At 33.6% G+C, this 16,714-nt stretch overlaps 3 protein-coding genes across 3 annotated transcripts; all 3 read left to right on the top strand.

Moving 5' to 3' along the window:
* The first annotated feature begins 3,219 nt into the window (after positions 1 to 3,219).
* LOC147383467 (major allergen Pru ar 1-like) lies at positions 3,220 to 4,453 on the top strand. The gene is made up of 2 exons (XM_086429339.1): positions 3,220 to 3,493; positions 3,951 to 4,453. The coding sequence occupies exons 1-2, from the start codon at positions 3,313 to 3,315 to the stop codon at positions 4,247 to 4,249; spliced, it is 480 nt and encodes a 159-aa protein (XP_086285465.1). The 5' UTR covers positions 3,220 to 3,312; the 3' UTR covers positions 4,250 to 4,453.
* A 5,701-nt stretch (positions 4,454 to 10,154) lies between these two features.
* LOC147383466 (major allergen Pru ar 1-like) lies at positions 10,155 to 11,506 on the top strand. Its single transcript, XM_086428192.1, has 2 exons — positions 10,155 to 10,427; positions 11,010 to 11,506. The coding sequence occupies exons 1-2, from the start codon at positions 10,247 to 10,249 to the stop codon at positions 11,306 to 11,308; spliced, it is 480 nt and encodes a 159-aa protein (XP_086284318.1). The 5' UTR covers positions 10,155 to 10,246; the 3' UTR covers positions 11,309 to 11,506.
* A 3,042-nt stretch (positions 11,507 to 14,548) lies between these two features.
* LOC147383465 (major allergen Pru ar 1-like) lies at positions 14,549 to 15,865 on the top strand. Its single transcript, XM_086428191.1, has 2 exons — positions 14,549 to 14,821; positions 15,361 to 15,865. The coding sequence occupies exons 1-2, from the start codon at positions 14,641 to 14,643 to the stop codon at positions 15,657 to 15,659; spliced, it is 480 nt and encodes a 159-aa protein (XP_086284317.1). The 5' UTR covers positions 14,549 to 14,640; the 3' UTR covers positions 15,660 to 15,865.
* The last annotated feature ends 849 nt before the right edge of the window (positions 15,866 to 16,714 follow it).

Raw genomic sequence — 16,714 nt, 5'->3', positions numbered from 1 at the left:
AGAAGAATATGGGGAGATTGACAAGAGTCAGATGGAATGTGATGCTCTCTCTAAAGAAGATGTCTAAATTTTCCTAGGGATACAATTTTCTTGTGATTCCCTGCCATTCCAACAGTCACGTTAATGGAGAGCCTTGACCCGTTGGTGAGGCTAGCATTTTCCATACAAATTTGGACTTTCCTAAACTCAACCCGTGGTTAAGGTTTAGGATAGCAATGGGTCGGATATTATCCATTTACCCGATTCATCCGACCCAAGTTATTCAGGTATGTGGATAATTTTTTAATCTAATAAAGAATTCTTGTAAAATTATGAAAAATGTTCTAGTGTCGAATATGGATATGTGTACTATCCAATCCAAACATCCATTTATCTGAGTTTAATTAATACAGTAAATTCATAATAAAATATATGTATAAGTCAAAATTAAGGTTCTTTCTTCAACTTTACAATGAGTCCACTTGAAATTTGGGTACAAGTTGGATATCCTTTCAAAATTTGGATAAATAATTGGATATGGATACATTTAGTGCAAATGGGTAACAAAAAGGATATGGATGTTTGGATATAGAGTTGGATAAAGATATGGATATATACTTCATCTGACCTACACCCAATCCATTCCCAGCCCTAGTTGACGCTCTCCATGAAGATGACCATTAGTAGGATTTAAGAAAAAAAAACCAGATTTTCTAGACACCAGTTCCTAGGGATGCACTTTTGCCTAAGATACATTTTGCTTGGGAAAGGCGAGCCTCAACCCATCGGCTCGCCATCAACATGATTCTTTGGGATACCCAAGAGTAATATATCCCTAGGAGATCTGTTTTTTTTTCTTGAAATCCCAATGGTCATGTTGATAGTGAGCCTCAATTGTTCGTTGATGGGGAGTGGATCCTTTTTAATACGAGTTGCCTCTAGTGGCATTGAAGTAGTAGAGATTGACATTTTGAAAACAAGATCTAACACCTCAGCCTTGTATGGATCAATGTGTAGATCAGATTTAAAATAAAAAATAGAAGAAATAAAACGTATTTTTATAAGTCTGATGAAGACTTTGAAAATAGACAGTCCATGACCTACAATTTTTAAAGGAAGGGGATTTCGTGGATATGTGATGTGGCTCTCCCTCAGGGACACATCCCAGAAATTAACTGGTGCAAGATGGGGGAGAGGATGTCCTGAGGACCAGCCAAGGCCCTAACAGGTCCAGATACCTCACATTACGTGAAAATTGAAAAATTCGACAAGAAAAATTGATGGGCTAAGGCCCATGAATTTTAGAAATCAAATTTTGACGGTCTTGAATTTTTTAAGGTTCATAAGATTTGATGGCTTCGAAGTTCTCCCATCCTCCATTAATTTGACAATATCTGCCTGTTGAAAAAAATTCAACAATGAAAAAAATTGACACCTTGATTGGTCAAATTTTATGAAATTTGATGGCTTTGGACCATCTAATGTGAGTTTTTTTTCACATTGTGTCAGTTCAAAATAATAATAATTATTATTATAGACAAAGAAGAAAATGGACCTCTAAAACAGTAATACTGGTGTCTAAAATATTTGTACTTTTTTCTCTCGTATAATTTGTATGTTTGATGGACAGCTTCAAACCTAATTAGAGGTTAAAAAAGCTCCTCTTCTAATTTCTGATCAATAAATATGCTAATGGTCAATTTGACAAGTGATTTTAGCTTCAAATATGAATTGTGATGATCGATTACCCTAAGTGGCAAACTCAATTGACTACCCTCACCCTAATGTAACAAGTTTTGGAATCATAGATCTGTGCTCCTCGGGATACACAATTGCAGTTCTCCATAGAAAGTGTACCTCAATAGAACTGTGTATCCTAAGGAGTGCAAATCTATAGTTCCGAACTTGTCACGTCAGGTAGTCGATCGAGTTTACCACATGGGATGGTCAAATTATCACGACTCTTCAAATATTCATGTTGAGATGAGTTTTGGGGAGAAAAATAATCTATAAATTTTGCTATATATTCGGCAAGAGCTTAAAAATTACAAGATCACAAGTTTCTAAGCTCTAACAAATGATAAAGATAATTTGAAGAATGGCCCATCTCATTACAGGTCATGGCCCACTCGAATGCGTACATCTATTATTATTGATTCTGTTTATTAAAAGTCAAAAAAATATTTGAGCCGCCTCGTTGGCAATTTTCATTTTTGTTTTTTTTCTTATTTTAAATAATTTTCTAATATAGCTGTTTCCTCCATTATGGATAAGGGTAGTGTTAGTTTCAACCCTAGACACCTTTGTCCCCCAAACATTGGATGGTTCTAAGATTTCCATCATAAATTGCAAGAATGATCCAATGGTCTGGATCTCAGGTCAAGGGTCCTCTGGAGCTGATAAAACCAATATCTTGTAAATAATATATAATTAGTTGCAATTTAGTAAAATAATAATGTACTTGTTTATATGTTTAAAAAAAAAAAAAATCAAGGAGAGTCAAACATGGTGTGGGTAGTGTATCCCACACCGACATAATAATAAATAAATAAATAAAACCTCACCAAGTTGTATATTTAAATTTATCTTTTATTTTGTATGTATATGCTGAATAATTTGGATTTCCAAATTAGATATTCCAAGCGATTAAGATAAACCTAACAGCTGGTCCAATGTGAATAAAAAACTTCATTATGGGTATGGGTACCCACTTGAGGGATACCTAAAAACCGATATGTCACCCCACCATCACCAACTGAATGGGCTTTTGTACTTGGCCCACATTTTTATGGGCTTAAACTCTATCAGAAATTTTGAATCACATTTTTTTGGGCTTTTCTACCAACGTAAACAGCAAGTCACCTACTTTTAGTACCTGAAAAATAAATGGGCTGATGGAGGCTTTCTTTGAAAAATTAAATGACTTGGGCTACACTGACCCGAAACAATTAGTATTGAGTAGGCTTGGTAACTTTTATCCCACTTGGGATGCTTGGGCTACTTTTGGCTCAAATTATTAAGCCCAGTCCTCTCAATCAAGTTGACTTTCTAGAATTCAGACGTCAGAGAGGGACCCACAACTGAAGAAAAACGAATGCTTGCGTAGATGAGGGTTTAAATAAGAATGTAGAGCATGTTCATATTATAAAAAACAGAGTAGTAGTCTGGATTTGAACATTGACTTGAAGACTTGTTACATCCAAGGCGTCTAATATATCTATAAATAACAGCAATGCTCTTCATCATCTTCACAACTCACTTCTAAGCCAATTCATCCCTAATCTCCTTCTTGTTATTCTTCTTAGATCATTTTATATATCTCTTAAAGAGAAGATGGGTGTCACCACTTACCATCATGAGATGACCTGCCACATCTCAGCATCTAGGCTGTTCAAGGCCTTGTTTGTTGACCATGGCCTCATGCCCAAGCTCATGCCTCATGCCATTAAGAGCGTTGATATAATCGAAGGAGATGGTGGGGCTGGAACCATCAAACAACTCAATTTCAGTGAAAGTAAGTTACAAAACATGAACTAGATAGTAAGTTTAGATAGATGTTAACCCAGCCTAAGTGGGCTGGCTTAGCAATAAAACTGGTGATTGGGGTATGTCCTTTCTATTTGTGTGTTTGGACCTTGGTGGACACCTAACTTATTCTGATGCATTTTGAAAAACATTATGAGGTTATTTATGTCGTTTACTTCGAAAAGTGTACCATAAAGTAAGGGAGTTTTTGCTTAAAATTGCAACAGATAGGTCGTGATAAATCTCTTACAAGTTTTTTTAGTATCCCACATAGGATGGAATTGAAAAGCAGGAAGTCTTTCTTAGATCTTCACCAAACGTTATTGTACACCAAAAGCAATTTTGTGCATGCCACAAGGCGTTCTCGGAACATGATCTAAAATTCTACCATAATATATTTGTCAAAATATATATTGTAACATAACCATGATTGATTATCTATGCAGGTAGTCACTTGAAACATGTGAAGCACAAGATTGACGAACTTGACAAAGAGAACTTCTACTGCAAATACACCATGTTTGAAGGTGATGCATTGAAGGGTGGCGTTGAATCGGTTGTTTATGAGGCTAAGATCGAGGCTACTGCTGATGGAGGATGCAAAGTTAAGACAACCAGCCATTACCATTGCAAGGAAGGTGTTGAAATCAAAGAAGAGGAAATTAAGGGTGGAAAAGAGAAAGCCATGGCCATGTACAAGGTCGTTGAAACCTACCTCACTGAGAACCCTGATGCCTATTGTTAAGTGTCTGTTTTTTCTCCCATAAATTATGCAAAGTGTGCCTTGGTTGAGTAAATTAATGTTGTATGTCTTATGCAACGGTAATGGCTTGTTTTGTTGGCCAACACTATAGTTGGATGTAATAATAAGAAGTTCCCTATTGTGATATTGCTTTTAAATGTGCGAAACAAATAAATATATAGAGGGGTTCAAATTGTTGTTTTTTTTTTTAGAACTGTTATTTGCACCTCAAATTTTACTTATTACACCCCAATTTCTTAAATTATTTATCACTCCCCAATTAGGGATTAAAACACACCACCAAACATTACATAGAAACGGCTCCAATTATTTTCTCTACATTACAAACCAGTGAATTCATTGATTATAGAATTAACGAATTCACTCAAAATTCATGTTTTGGGAATTAAGATGAATAGTGTACCAAAACCAGAATTTGGACTTTGATGCACACGCGTTGGGAAGAATCCCTTTATTTTATTTATTTTAATTGGGGTGTAATAATTAAGTAAATGTTGAAGTGCCAATAACAGCTCTCTCTTTTTCATTTTTTTCATTTTTTTTTTTTTTTAATGTTAAACATGTTTGAGGCAAAGCGTCCAACATACCACAGACATGGGATGAAAACCACAAGTTTCTTATCGATGTCCAACTTCAACCCATGGTTGAGGCTTTCCATCAACATGACTGTTAGGAATTGAGAAAAAACATAGGTTTTCTCGAGATCAGATCCAATATCTTAGGATGAATACACATTTTCTTAGGGTACATTCCTCTTGGAAACCTCTTCCATCCCAAGGGTCATGTTAATGGAGAGCCTCAACCCGGAGGCTAGCATTTTCCATACAAATTTGGACTTTTCTAACCTCAATGGTTGAGGATCTCCATCAACATTACCATAGGATTTCAAGGAGAAAAAAATATAGATTTCCTAGAGATGAACTCCTAGGGATGCATTTCTTGGGAATCCCTAGCATCCCAATGGTCATATTGATAGAGAGCCTCAACCCAACTCTCAACCCCGCAGTTGAGTTGAGGCTAACATTTTCCTACAAATTTAATAGAGATTCATTTTTCTATGAAATCCTTAGGAATAACTCTCGATGTCAGCCATATTTTTAATTCTCTACGCAAATTTTGTGCATTAGCTTGCTTTCTTCAAACAGTCATAACCATGGTTTAAAATCTCGTTTCGGTTTGGCGTTTCAAAAAATCGAAATGACATCGAAACAAACACAAAACAATACAAAACATATAATATATTAAATTAAGGTTTTTAAAGAAGTCTTACCCAAAAGACTATTGTCAAGGGTATGCAATCAGTTCTAAGACACAAGGTATATCAAATATTTACCAAAACATAAGCATTTTTGGTTAAATAACCCTGTCTTTCATTAAGGACCAAAATCAAGAGCATGTATCACTCAAATCTCTAACTCGATTGGAACTTTGTTTCACAAATGAAAAAAAATAATCGAACAAGAAGAAGAAATCGAAGATCTAACCAATGCAATCTCTGGTGACCTCATTCAACCATCTAGATCAAGATCTAGGTCTCTCTCTCTTCTTCTTCTTCTTTTTCTTCCCCATTTCCTTCTACTTTGATTTTCCTGAGAATTCACTAATTTTTTGAATGTTCCAGTTGTGAGAGTGTTTTGTCTCGATAAATTGAAAAGTCAGAATGTTTCGTTTGAAACATACTGAATGGAATGACATTTAAAACCGTAGTCATAACATTGTGCAACTACTATATATATATATATATGGGTCAGGTTCAAGGGCCATATGAGAAAACATATGTAAAAACTTTCGTTTTTAATAAAATTTTAAAATATGGGTTAGAAATTTTGGATTGAGCTGATTTGTTGTGAGGATGATCTCTATGATGGGAAGATCATCCAAAAAAAAAAAAAAAATCAACCCAATCTGAAACTTCTAACCCCATTAAAAGTGATTTAGAATGTGGACTGTCGATTTTTTACCAATTTTTATCACTAATTTGTAAATCATTTTTGATGGATTTAGAAGTTTCTGATTGAGCTGATTTTTTGTGAGGATGATCTTTTCATCATAGTGACCGTCCTTGCAAAAAATCAGCTCAATCCAAGACCTCTAACTTTTATTTTGAAAAACGAAAGTTTTTTCATATGTTTTCTCATATGGCCCTTGAACCGCCCATATATATATATATATATATATATAAAAGATTTTAGATATCACTTTTTTTAAAAATAAGTATCATTTTTTGAAAAAATGACATCCAAAGTGCATTTTTCGTCTGAGGAGGGAATGAAAAAAAAAAAACGAGGGATTTAAACATTAGTTTACGTTTGATCTTTAAACATCGATTTTGGAAAAAAATGGTGTCTAAAACTTCCTTTTTACAAGTACTTTTTCATCTGAAGTATAGACATCACTTAAAAAGTGATGTCTAAAGTCTTTTTTCTAGTACTACCAAAATTTATTTTACTGTATCGATTTTGAAAGCTAACAATGAGTATAGTTTATTAGTAGGTCGAAGCATTTGAAAAAGAGGTTATTTTGATGGATAAATTTCAACTTGGGTTGAAAACAACTATTTTCTTATAAACTAATGGGAAATGAGTATGATTTTAATTGTAGCTACATAAATTGTCATGTTGAAAAACAACTATTTTATATTTTATATTCTATATTTTGAGACTTTTGACTCAATTAGTGAATTATTAATTTTGTGAGAGTAATCTTTTTTTATAATAAACTAGAAGGTGGCTTGTGAAAATGCACAAGTCTTTGAAGGGATTATTTGTAATTTAAAATATTAATTAAAAGGTGATTTTTAGATTACATAGTATTAAAATGATATTTTTCTAATTTAAAACTAATCAACATGATTTGAGGGACGTGGGCTTGGTTTTTACTCAAAATGACCCTGATTTAAGTTTAAATGTTAAAGTGAGGGGCATTTTTGAAATCTAAATTTTGGTGTCGAACCTCTTCTACTCTGCCTTATCTCATTATAATAGATTATAATACATTGGAGAATTTATTTTTGGGAAAATTATCAAAAAAAGGGTAAATTATTTAATTAATTACTAATAAAGTATTAATTTTCAAAAAATTACAAAAAAGACTTAACACGTTGAACTGTTTAGAATGTTTTCAATTTGCTGGACTGTCCAATGTGTTAGGATTCTTTCATATTCGAGTATGGAAAGGGTAGGCTAGTTTGCCTAACTAACTTAGTAAGATTTTAAATATATTTAAAAAGAAAATTAAAATTTTATTTTTGGTGTTACATTTTAATTTTAAATGTAGGAGTTCTAAGAATTTAGTAGCCGTCTATTTTCAAAACCTTGGATCAAGTTCAAAAATCATTAGTTCTTTTATTTATTTTTATTGGATCTGAGTGTTTCCATGAAATCTATAAGGCTATGGTGTTGTATTGTCAATTTGGTAATCCATTTGAGTTCATGCACCCTTAGCAAGATTTGAATCTTACAACTTTCTAGGGAAAATGTGTTTTTTTCAATGCACATAACGTGAGCCAAAGGCAATTAGATGACATAGGACAGCCCAACACGTTGTGGGCAGTCGAGCGATTACAGAAAACACTACATAGTTCAGCCTGTTAAATTGATTTTTGTAATTTGTTAAAAAGTAATACTTTTTTTAATAATTAATTAATTTTTATCTCTATTTTAGTAATTTTTCCTATATTTTAAGAAACACAGTTGATCTGACCAAATTTGATCATGGTCTGAAGGTGGTCGAACCAATTTGATAAAAGTTTTATAGCTTACCTTTTGATCGATTTTGATGGACATATTACTAACTTCAAGCCATCAAATTGTACTCTTCATCAAACTAAGGGTTGAAATGGAAAGATAATCTCAAAGATTCTAAAGAAAACGGACCCTAAGAAGTGGAGGCAATGTTTGAAAAATCGGACTGGTCATTGAAATACCAAGTAAATTTTTTTGGTTTCTTCCCCAAATCAGGTTACCTTAACTTCAAAAATACAATCATTAGGGATGTAGATTTTAAGAATTAAATAAAATAAAAAGAAAAATTTTCACTATGGATTTTGAATTTGAAATAAAAGAGTTTAGTGATTGTCCATTTTCAAAGTAAGGATCAAACAATATATATATATATAATATATATATATATATATATAATATATATATATATATTATATATATATATATATATATATATATATATATAATATATATATATATATATATATATAGATAGATAGATAGGGACAATTAAAATCGTTCCAGGTCAATCATTTTCCATTAGTTTATAAGAGAAGACTCTAGGTCAAGAGGGCATGTCATCAATTTCAAAATACAAGGGGCAACTCAAACTTCACCAAATCTTGGAGGGATGTGTCAAAAATCACCCAAAAGCTAGATCGATCCTTTTACAAATCTGGTCAAGTCACCAATCAAACCAATTGAACCAGACAGTCGAATTGATATTATATAAATTAGGTTTTTTAATTGACACAACCCATATAAGCTAGCGAGTCTGGTGCAACTCAGTCCGATTCAATTTTTTAAAAACTTACTGGATGTCTCGAGTTTGAGTCCCTAATTAGGGGCAAGCCTCAATAATTTATCTTAAAAATTACTTGGTGCATGGTGGGGGATGGGAATGCAAGTGTTAGGAGGCTTAGTTGGGGTGCTCTAAGAGGAATGAAGACCTTGGTTAAAAAAAAAAAATTCTTGACCTCTAAAAAAAGTAATATTAATCTCTATAAAATTTATGTTTTTTTTTTTTCCTCTCATGTCATTTGTATATTTGATGGTCAATAATTTGACAAGTGATTTTAGCTTCAAATATATTCAAAACGGGGTGTCTAGGATATCCTGTTGAGATAAGTTTTTGGGAGAAAAATCGTCTATAAATCACTAATCAATCGATTTTGAGGTGTAAATTCACCATTCAGAATGACTTAATTATAAATCAAAATAACTATCATCTGCCGATAAGTTTGCTATATATTCGATCATATAACCTAAAAAATACAAGATCACAAGTTTCCAAGTTCTAAACAAAGATAAAGATAATTTGAAGAGTGAACCATGTCATGTCCCACAGAAACGCGTTTATTTATTATTATTGATTCTATTTATTCAAAGACAATTAAATAAAATATTAGCCGCCTCGTTGGTCACTTTCATTTTCTCTATTCTATTTTAAAATAGTTTTCTAATAAAGCTGTCCATTATGGATAAGAACAGTGTTAGTTTCAACCCTGATCACCTTCGTCCCCCAAACAATGGATGGTTCTAATATTCTCATCATACATTTTGAGAAGGATGATGCAACGATCTGGATCTCAGGTCAAGGTTCTACTTGGGCTGACAATAGCATTCTCTTATAAATATTATTAATTACAATTTGGTACAATAATATCTTATGGTAAAATAAAAAAGTTCAAGGAGAATCAAACATTGATAGGGTTCACATGAGTTTAATTGGTCATGTGAAATGATGATCAATTACAACCCAATTGGATGGAAATTTCAAATTAAATGTTTTAAAAGAGTGAGAAAATTGGAATAAGTAGATGTGAGGAACCATCATCGTAACCATTTAACAATGAGAAATCATCAAGAATAGGATCATATACAACTTTTATCCCAATTGGGATGCTTGGGCTACCTTTGGCCCAAATTATTAAGCCAAGTCTTCTCAATCAAGTTGAATTTCTAGAATTCAGACTTCAGAGAGGGACCAACAACTGAAGAAAAACGATTGCTTTCGTAGATGAAGGTTTAAATAAGAATATTAGACTTTTGGTGGAGCACGTCTATATTATAAAAAACAGAGCAGTAGTCAGGAATTGAACATTGACTTGAAGACTTCTTACACCCAAGGCGTCTAATAAATCTATAAATGCCACCAATTCTCTTCATCATCTTCACAACTCAGTCCTAAGCCAATTCATCCCTAATCTCCTTCTTGTTATTCTTCTTAGATTTTTATATTTCACTAAAAGAGAAGATGGGTGTCACCACTTACCATCATGAAATGACCTGCCACATCTCAGCATCTAGGCTGTTCAAGGCCTTGTTTGTTGACCATGGCCTTATGCCCAAGCTCATGCCTCATGCCATTAAGAGCGTCGATATAATCGAAGGAGATGGAGGGGCTGGAACCATCAAACAACTCAATTTCAGTGAAAGTAAGTTACAAAACATGAACTAGAAGTTTAGATAGATGTTAACCCAGCCTAAGTGGGTTGGCTTAGAAATAAAACTAGTATGCCCTTTCTATTCGTGTTAGAACTTGGTGACCTCCTGACTTACTCTGATACATTTTGGAAAATTTTCGTGGAGTCAGGGTATACTACTTTAGGGGCTAGTCCCATCACAAAAGGTGTGGGGGTAATCCCATACCTTTAAAAAAAAAAAAAAAATGTTAGATAGGCGTTGTATCAGATTGTGGTGCATTCTACGAATAGAAACATTATGAGGTTATTTAAGTCGTTTACTTCGAAAAAGAGTACCATAAAGTAATGGAGTTTTTGCTTAAAATTGCAACAGATAGGTCAGTGATTAATCTCTTAAAAGTTTTTTTAAGTTTCCCACATAGGATGGAATTGAAAAGCAGGAAGTCTTTCTTAGATCTTCATCAAACGTTGTTGTACACCAAAAGCAATTTTGTGCATGCCACAGGGCGTTCTCGGAACATGATCTAAAATTCTACCATAATATATTTGTCAAAATATATATTGTAACATAACCATGATTGATTATCTATGCAGGTAGTCACTTGAAACATGTCAAGCACAAGATTGACGAACTTGACAAAGAGAACTTCTACTGCAAATACACCATGTTTGAAGGTGATGCATTGAAGGGTGGCGTAGAATCAGTTGTTTATGAGGCTAAGATTGAGGCTACTGCTGATGGAGGATGCAAAGTTAAGACAACCAGCCATTACCATTGCAAGGAAGGTGTTGAAATCAAAGAAGAGGAAATTAAGGGTGGAAAAGAGAAAGCCATGGCCATGTACAAGGTTGTTGAAACCTACCTCACCGAGAACCCTGATGCCTATTGTTAAGTGTGTTTTTTCTCCCATAAATTATGCAAAGTGTGCCTTGGTTGAGTAAATTAATGTTGTATGTCTTATGCAACGGTATGGTTTGTTTTGTTGGCCAACACTATAGTTGGATGTAATAATGATAAGTCCCGTATTGTGATATTTCTTTTAATTGTGCGAAACAAATAAATATATATAGAGGTGTTCAAATTGTTGTTATTTTATTTTTTCTAGAGCTTCTATTTGCACTCCAAATTTTACTTATTACACCCCAATTTCTTAAATTATTTATCACTTCTCAATTAGAGATTAAAACACACCATGCAAACATTACATAGAAATGAGAATAAAAAAGAGTAGTGTACCAAAACCAGTGAATTCATTGATTATAGAATTAACGAATTCACTCAAAATTCATGTTTTGGGAATTAAAAAGAGTAGTGTACCAAAACCAGAATTTGGACTTAAGTTTCACACGCATAGGGAAGAATCCTTTTATTTTATTTATTTTTTATTAGGGTGTAATGATTAAGTAAATGTTGAGGTGCCAATAACAACTCTCTATTTTATTTATTTTTTAACGTTAAACATTTATGAGGCAAAGTGTCCAACATACGACAAACATGGGATGAAAAACACAAGTTTCTTATCGGTTTCTAACTTCAACCCATGGGTGAGGCTTTCCATCAACATGACTGTTAGAATTTAAGAAAAGACATAGGTTTCCTCGAGATCAGATTCGATCTCTTAGGATGGATACACATTTTCCTAGGGTACATTCCTCTTGGAAATCTCTTCCATCCCAAGGGTCATGTTAATGGAGAGTCTCAACCCGGAGGCTAGCATTTTCTGAACCAAAGTGACGTTCGATTTTGAAAATGATGTCTAAAGTCTTTTTTTTAGTACTACCAAAATTTATTTTAATGTGTCAATTTTGGAAGCTAACAACGAGGTCTACTTTATTAGTATGTCGAAGCATGCATTTTAAAGGATTGTAATGTTATTTTTTCAGCATGACAATTTATTTAGGGACAATTAAAATCATACTAAGTTAAATCATTTTTCATTAGTTTATAAGAGAAAACTCTTGGTGAAAGGGGCATGTCATCAATTTCAAAATACAAGAGAGAATTCAAACTTCACCAAATCTTGGAGGGATGTATCAAAAATCACAAAGACTAGATCGATCGGTTTACAAATCTGGTCAGGTCACCAGTTAAACCAATTGAACCAGACAATCCAATTGATAATTTAGAAATCAAGTTTTATAATTGACACAACTCACATAAGCTAGCGAGTCTGGTCCAACTCAGTCCGATTCAATTTTTAAAATACTTACTGGAGGTCTTGAGTTTGAATCCCAACTTAGAGACTAGCCTCAAGGATTTATCTTAAAAATTACCTAGTGCATGGAGGGGAATGGGATTGCAGGTGCCTGGAGGATTAGTTGTGGTGTTCTAAGAGACATTAAGACCTTAGTTAATAAATAAATAAATAAAAATTGACTTCTAAAATAATAATATTAATCTTTAGAAAATTTATGATTTTTTTTCTCTCATCTCATTTGTATATTTGATAGTCAATTTGCCATGTGATTTTTAACTTTAACTATCTTCAAAACGAGGTGACTAGGATATCCCATTGAGATGGGTTTATAGGAGAAAAATCACCTATAAATCACCAATCGATCGATTTTGAGATGTAAATTCACCATTCAGATTGACTTATAAATCCGAATAACCATCATCTGCCGATAAGTTTGCTATATACTCGATCATTTACCTAAAAAATACTAGATCACAAGTTTCTAAGTTCTAAACAAAGATAAAGATAATTTGAAGAATGACCCATGTCATGGCCCACAGAAACGCGTTTATTTATTATTATTATTGATTCTTTTTATTCAAAGTCAAATAAAAGATTAGCCGCCTCGTTGGTCACTTTCATATTTTCTTTATTCTATTTTAAAACAGTTTTCTAATAAAGCTGTTCTGTCCATTATGGATAAGAACAGTGTTAGTTTCAACCCTGGACACCTTCATCCCCCAAATAATGGATGGTTCTAATATTCTCATCATACATTTTGAAAAGGATGATGCAACGGTCTGGATCTCAGGTCAAGTGTCTACTTGAGCTGACAATAGCATTCTCTTATAAATAATATTATTAATTACAATTTGGTACAATAATATCGTATGACAAGGAGAATCAAACATGTTGTGGTCTACTTATATGGAGATTGATAGGGTCCACATGAATTTACTTGATCACGTGAAATGATGATCAATTACAACCCAATTTGTTGAAAATCTTCAAATTAAAGGTTTTAAAAAAGTGAGAAAATTGGAAATAGTGGATGTTAGGAACCTTGATCATAACCATTTAACAGAGAGAAATCGTCAAGAATAGAATCATAAATAACTTATCCATGAATGATCATCGATCAGATCAAAATGTTGTTGCTTCATATGAGTAACTTCATGATGTATCCCAATTTCCTCAACATACACAACTGCACATCCTTGTAAATATATGTGTTTTGTATCCTGAAGAAAAATTATGATTCTAGCACAAGCCACGTTAGTAGAGCATGGGGGAATCAGAAAATCATTATTTCAAATAAAATATTAGAAAAAATAATAGAAATTCTCACCAAGTTGTATATTTTTATTTTATCTTTTATTTGTTTAGGAATAACTTGGATATTCAAATAGGATATTCCAAGTTATTAAGATAGACTTAACAGCTGGTCCAATGTGAATAAAAAAATATTTCTATGAGTACCCACTCTAAAGTTTCCTAAAAACCAATTTAAATTACCCCACCAACCCCAAAATGAATGGGCTTTTGTACTTGGCCCACATTTTTCTGGGCTTATACTCCATCTCTATGTTTTTATCTCATTTTTTCGGGTCTTTTTTACCAGCTAAGAGCAAGTATAACCTACTTGTGTTCCACTGACCCAAAACAGTTAGTATTGGGTGGGCTTGGGTTAATTTATCCGACTAATTGGGAATCTTGGGCCTTGGGCTACGTTTTGCTCAAATCTGTAAGCTCAGTCTTCTCTATCACGAGTGAAGACTTACTAGCTAGAAAATCAGCACTCTTTAAATAATCGTACTTTCGGTGATGCATTTTTTTAAATTTTTTATAAGGAAATAATAGAAGGGTAGCTAGAATTGATCAACATTGACTTGAAGACTTTTTCTACCCGATGTATCCCCATCTCATTAAACTCTATAAATAACAGCAATGCTCTTCATCATCTTCACAACTCACTCCTAAGCCAATTCATCCCTAATCTCCTTCTTGTTATTCTTCTTAGATCATTTTATATTTCTCTTAAAGAGAAGATGGGTATCACCACTTATACTCATGAGATGACTTGCCATATCAAAGCATCTAGGCTGTTCAAGGCCTTGTTTGTTGACCATGGCCTCATGCCCAAGCTCATGCCTCACGCCATTAAGAGTGTCGATATAATCGAAGGAGATGGAGGGGTTGGAACTATCAAACAAATCAATTTCAGTGAAAGTAAGTTACACAAAATATGAATTAAATAGTAAGGTTAGATAGGTGTTAACCCAGCCTAGATGGCTTGGCTTAGCGGTAAAACTAGTGATACAGGCGGGTTTGCCCCTTCTCGTTGTATAGTTAGGGTGTGCGACTATAAGGATTAGTCCCATCCAAGGTGTGGGTGTAACCCAATATTTACAAAAAAAAAAAAAGAAAAAAAAAGTTAGATAATCGATGTATCAGATTGTGGTGCGTTCTACGAATAGAAACATTTTGGGGGTCGTCATTTACTTCGAAAAAGAGTACCATAAAGTAAGGCAGTTTTTGGCTTAAAATTGCAACAGCTAGGTCGATTTGCCCGATAAATCTCTTAAATTTTTTTAGTTTCTCACATAGGACGGAATTGAAAAAAGCAGGAAGCCTTTCTTAGATCTTCACCAAACGTTATTGTACACCAAAAGCAAATTTGTGCACACTAGAAGGCGTTCTCCAAACATGATCTAAAATTCTACCATAATATATATTGTAACATGACCATGATTGATTTATCTATGCAGGTAGTCACTTGAAACATGTTAAGCATAAGATCAACGAACTTGACAAAGAGAACTTCTACTGCAAATACACTATGTTTGAAGGTGATGCATTGAAGGACGGCGTTGAATTGGTTGTTTACGAGGCTAAGATTGAGGCTACTGCTGATGGAGGATGCAAAGTTAAGACAACCAGCCATTACCATTGCAAGGAAGGTACTGAAATCAAAGAAGAGGAAATTAAGGGTGGAAAAGAGAAAGCCATGGCCATGTACAAGGTTATTGAAACCTACCTCACTGAGAACCCTGATGCCTATTGTTAAGTGTCTGTTCTTTTTCCCATATAAATTATGCAGAGTGTGCTTTGGTTGAGTAAATTAATGTCGTATGTCATGCATTGTGAATCTTATGCAACGGTATGGCTTGTATCGTACGTGGCGAGCACTACAGTTTGATGTAATAATAAGAAATCCAGGGAACATCCTTGTAATATTTTCTTCAAAATGAAAAGAGTGATATTTTTGTTTAATTGTGCAAAAGTTTTCCATGTGGTTTGTTTGAGAACTAAAAAAGTAGCTTAGAAGAATCAAGGATAAAGCCATATAAGATCAAAGGGAAGTTTATCGATTGGGTGATCATGATCATTTGATCGGCCCCCACCTTATCAATGATCATGGAAAAAAGTGGCCCACTGGCTGATATTCTATATGGTTGATTGATCAACTTTAGATTTGTAATACAGTACCAAATAAACATTCAAAAGTCAAAAGATGCCTATCTTAAAGAAGAGGGCATACATATATCTCTTTCCAAAGTCGTCTTCTTTGTAATATTCATTAAGAGTAGAACATGATCGGAGACCTTTCACCTAACCATGACTCTTGGGACTCACTCGTTGTAACCTAAGCTTACAAAGTATCTATTTTACAAAGTATATATATATATAGGGTCCCGTTCAGCAACAAACATTTTTCAAAACATGAGTTAGAGGTTTTGGAATGAGCTGATTTTTTGTGAGGATGATCTCTACGGTGAGGAGATCATCCTCACCAAAAATCAGCCCATTCAAAAACTTCTAGTCCCTGTTTACAAGTTGAAAAATTGTGGACCGTCCATTTTTTGTAAATCATTTTTGATGGGGTTAGAAGTTTTGGAATGAACTGATTTTTGGTGATGATGATCTCCTCAGCGTAGAGATCATCCTCACCAAAAATCAGCCCATTTTAAGATCTCTAACCCATGTTTTGAAAAATGTTTTGCCAAAATGTTTGTTGCTGAACATTTCCCATATATATATATATATAAAAGATTTGAACTATTAAAAAGTGTAACTTTCAAAATAGAAAAATGTTACTAATTTGACTCATTGAACTTTCAA

Source organism: Akebia trifoliata, chromosome 16 (genome assembly GCF_017979445.1).
Source record: "Akebia trifoliata isolate Shusen 1 chromosome 16, ASM1797944v1, whole genome shotgun sequence".
Lineage (NCBI taxonomy): Eukaryota > Viridiplantae > Streptophyta > Magnoliopsida > Ranunculales > Lardizabalaceae > Akebia > Akebia trifoliata.
This window is presented reverse-complemented; position numbering and strand designations above follow the sequence as displayed.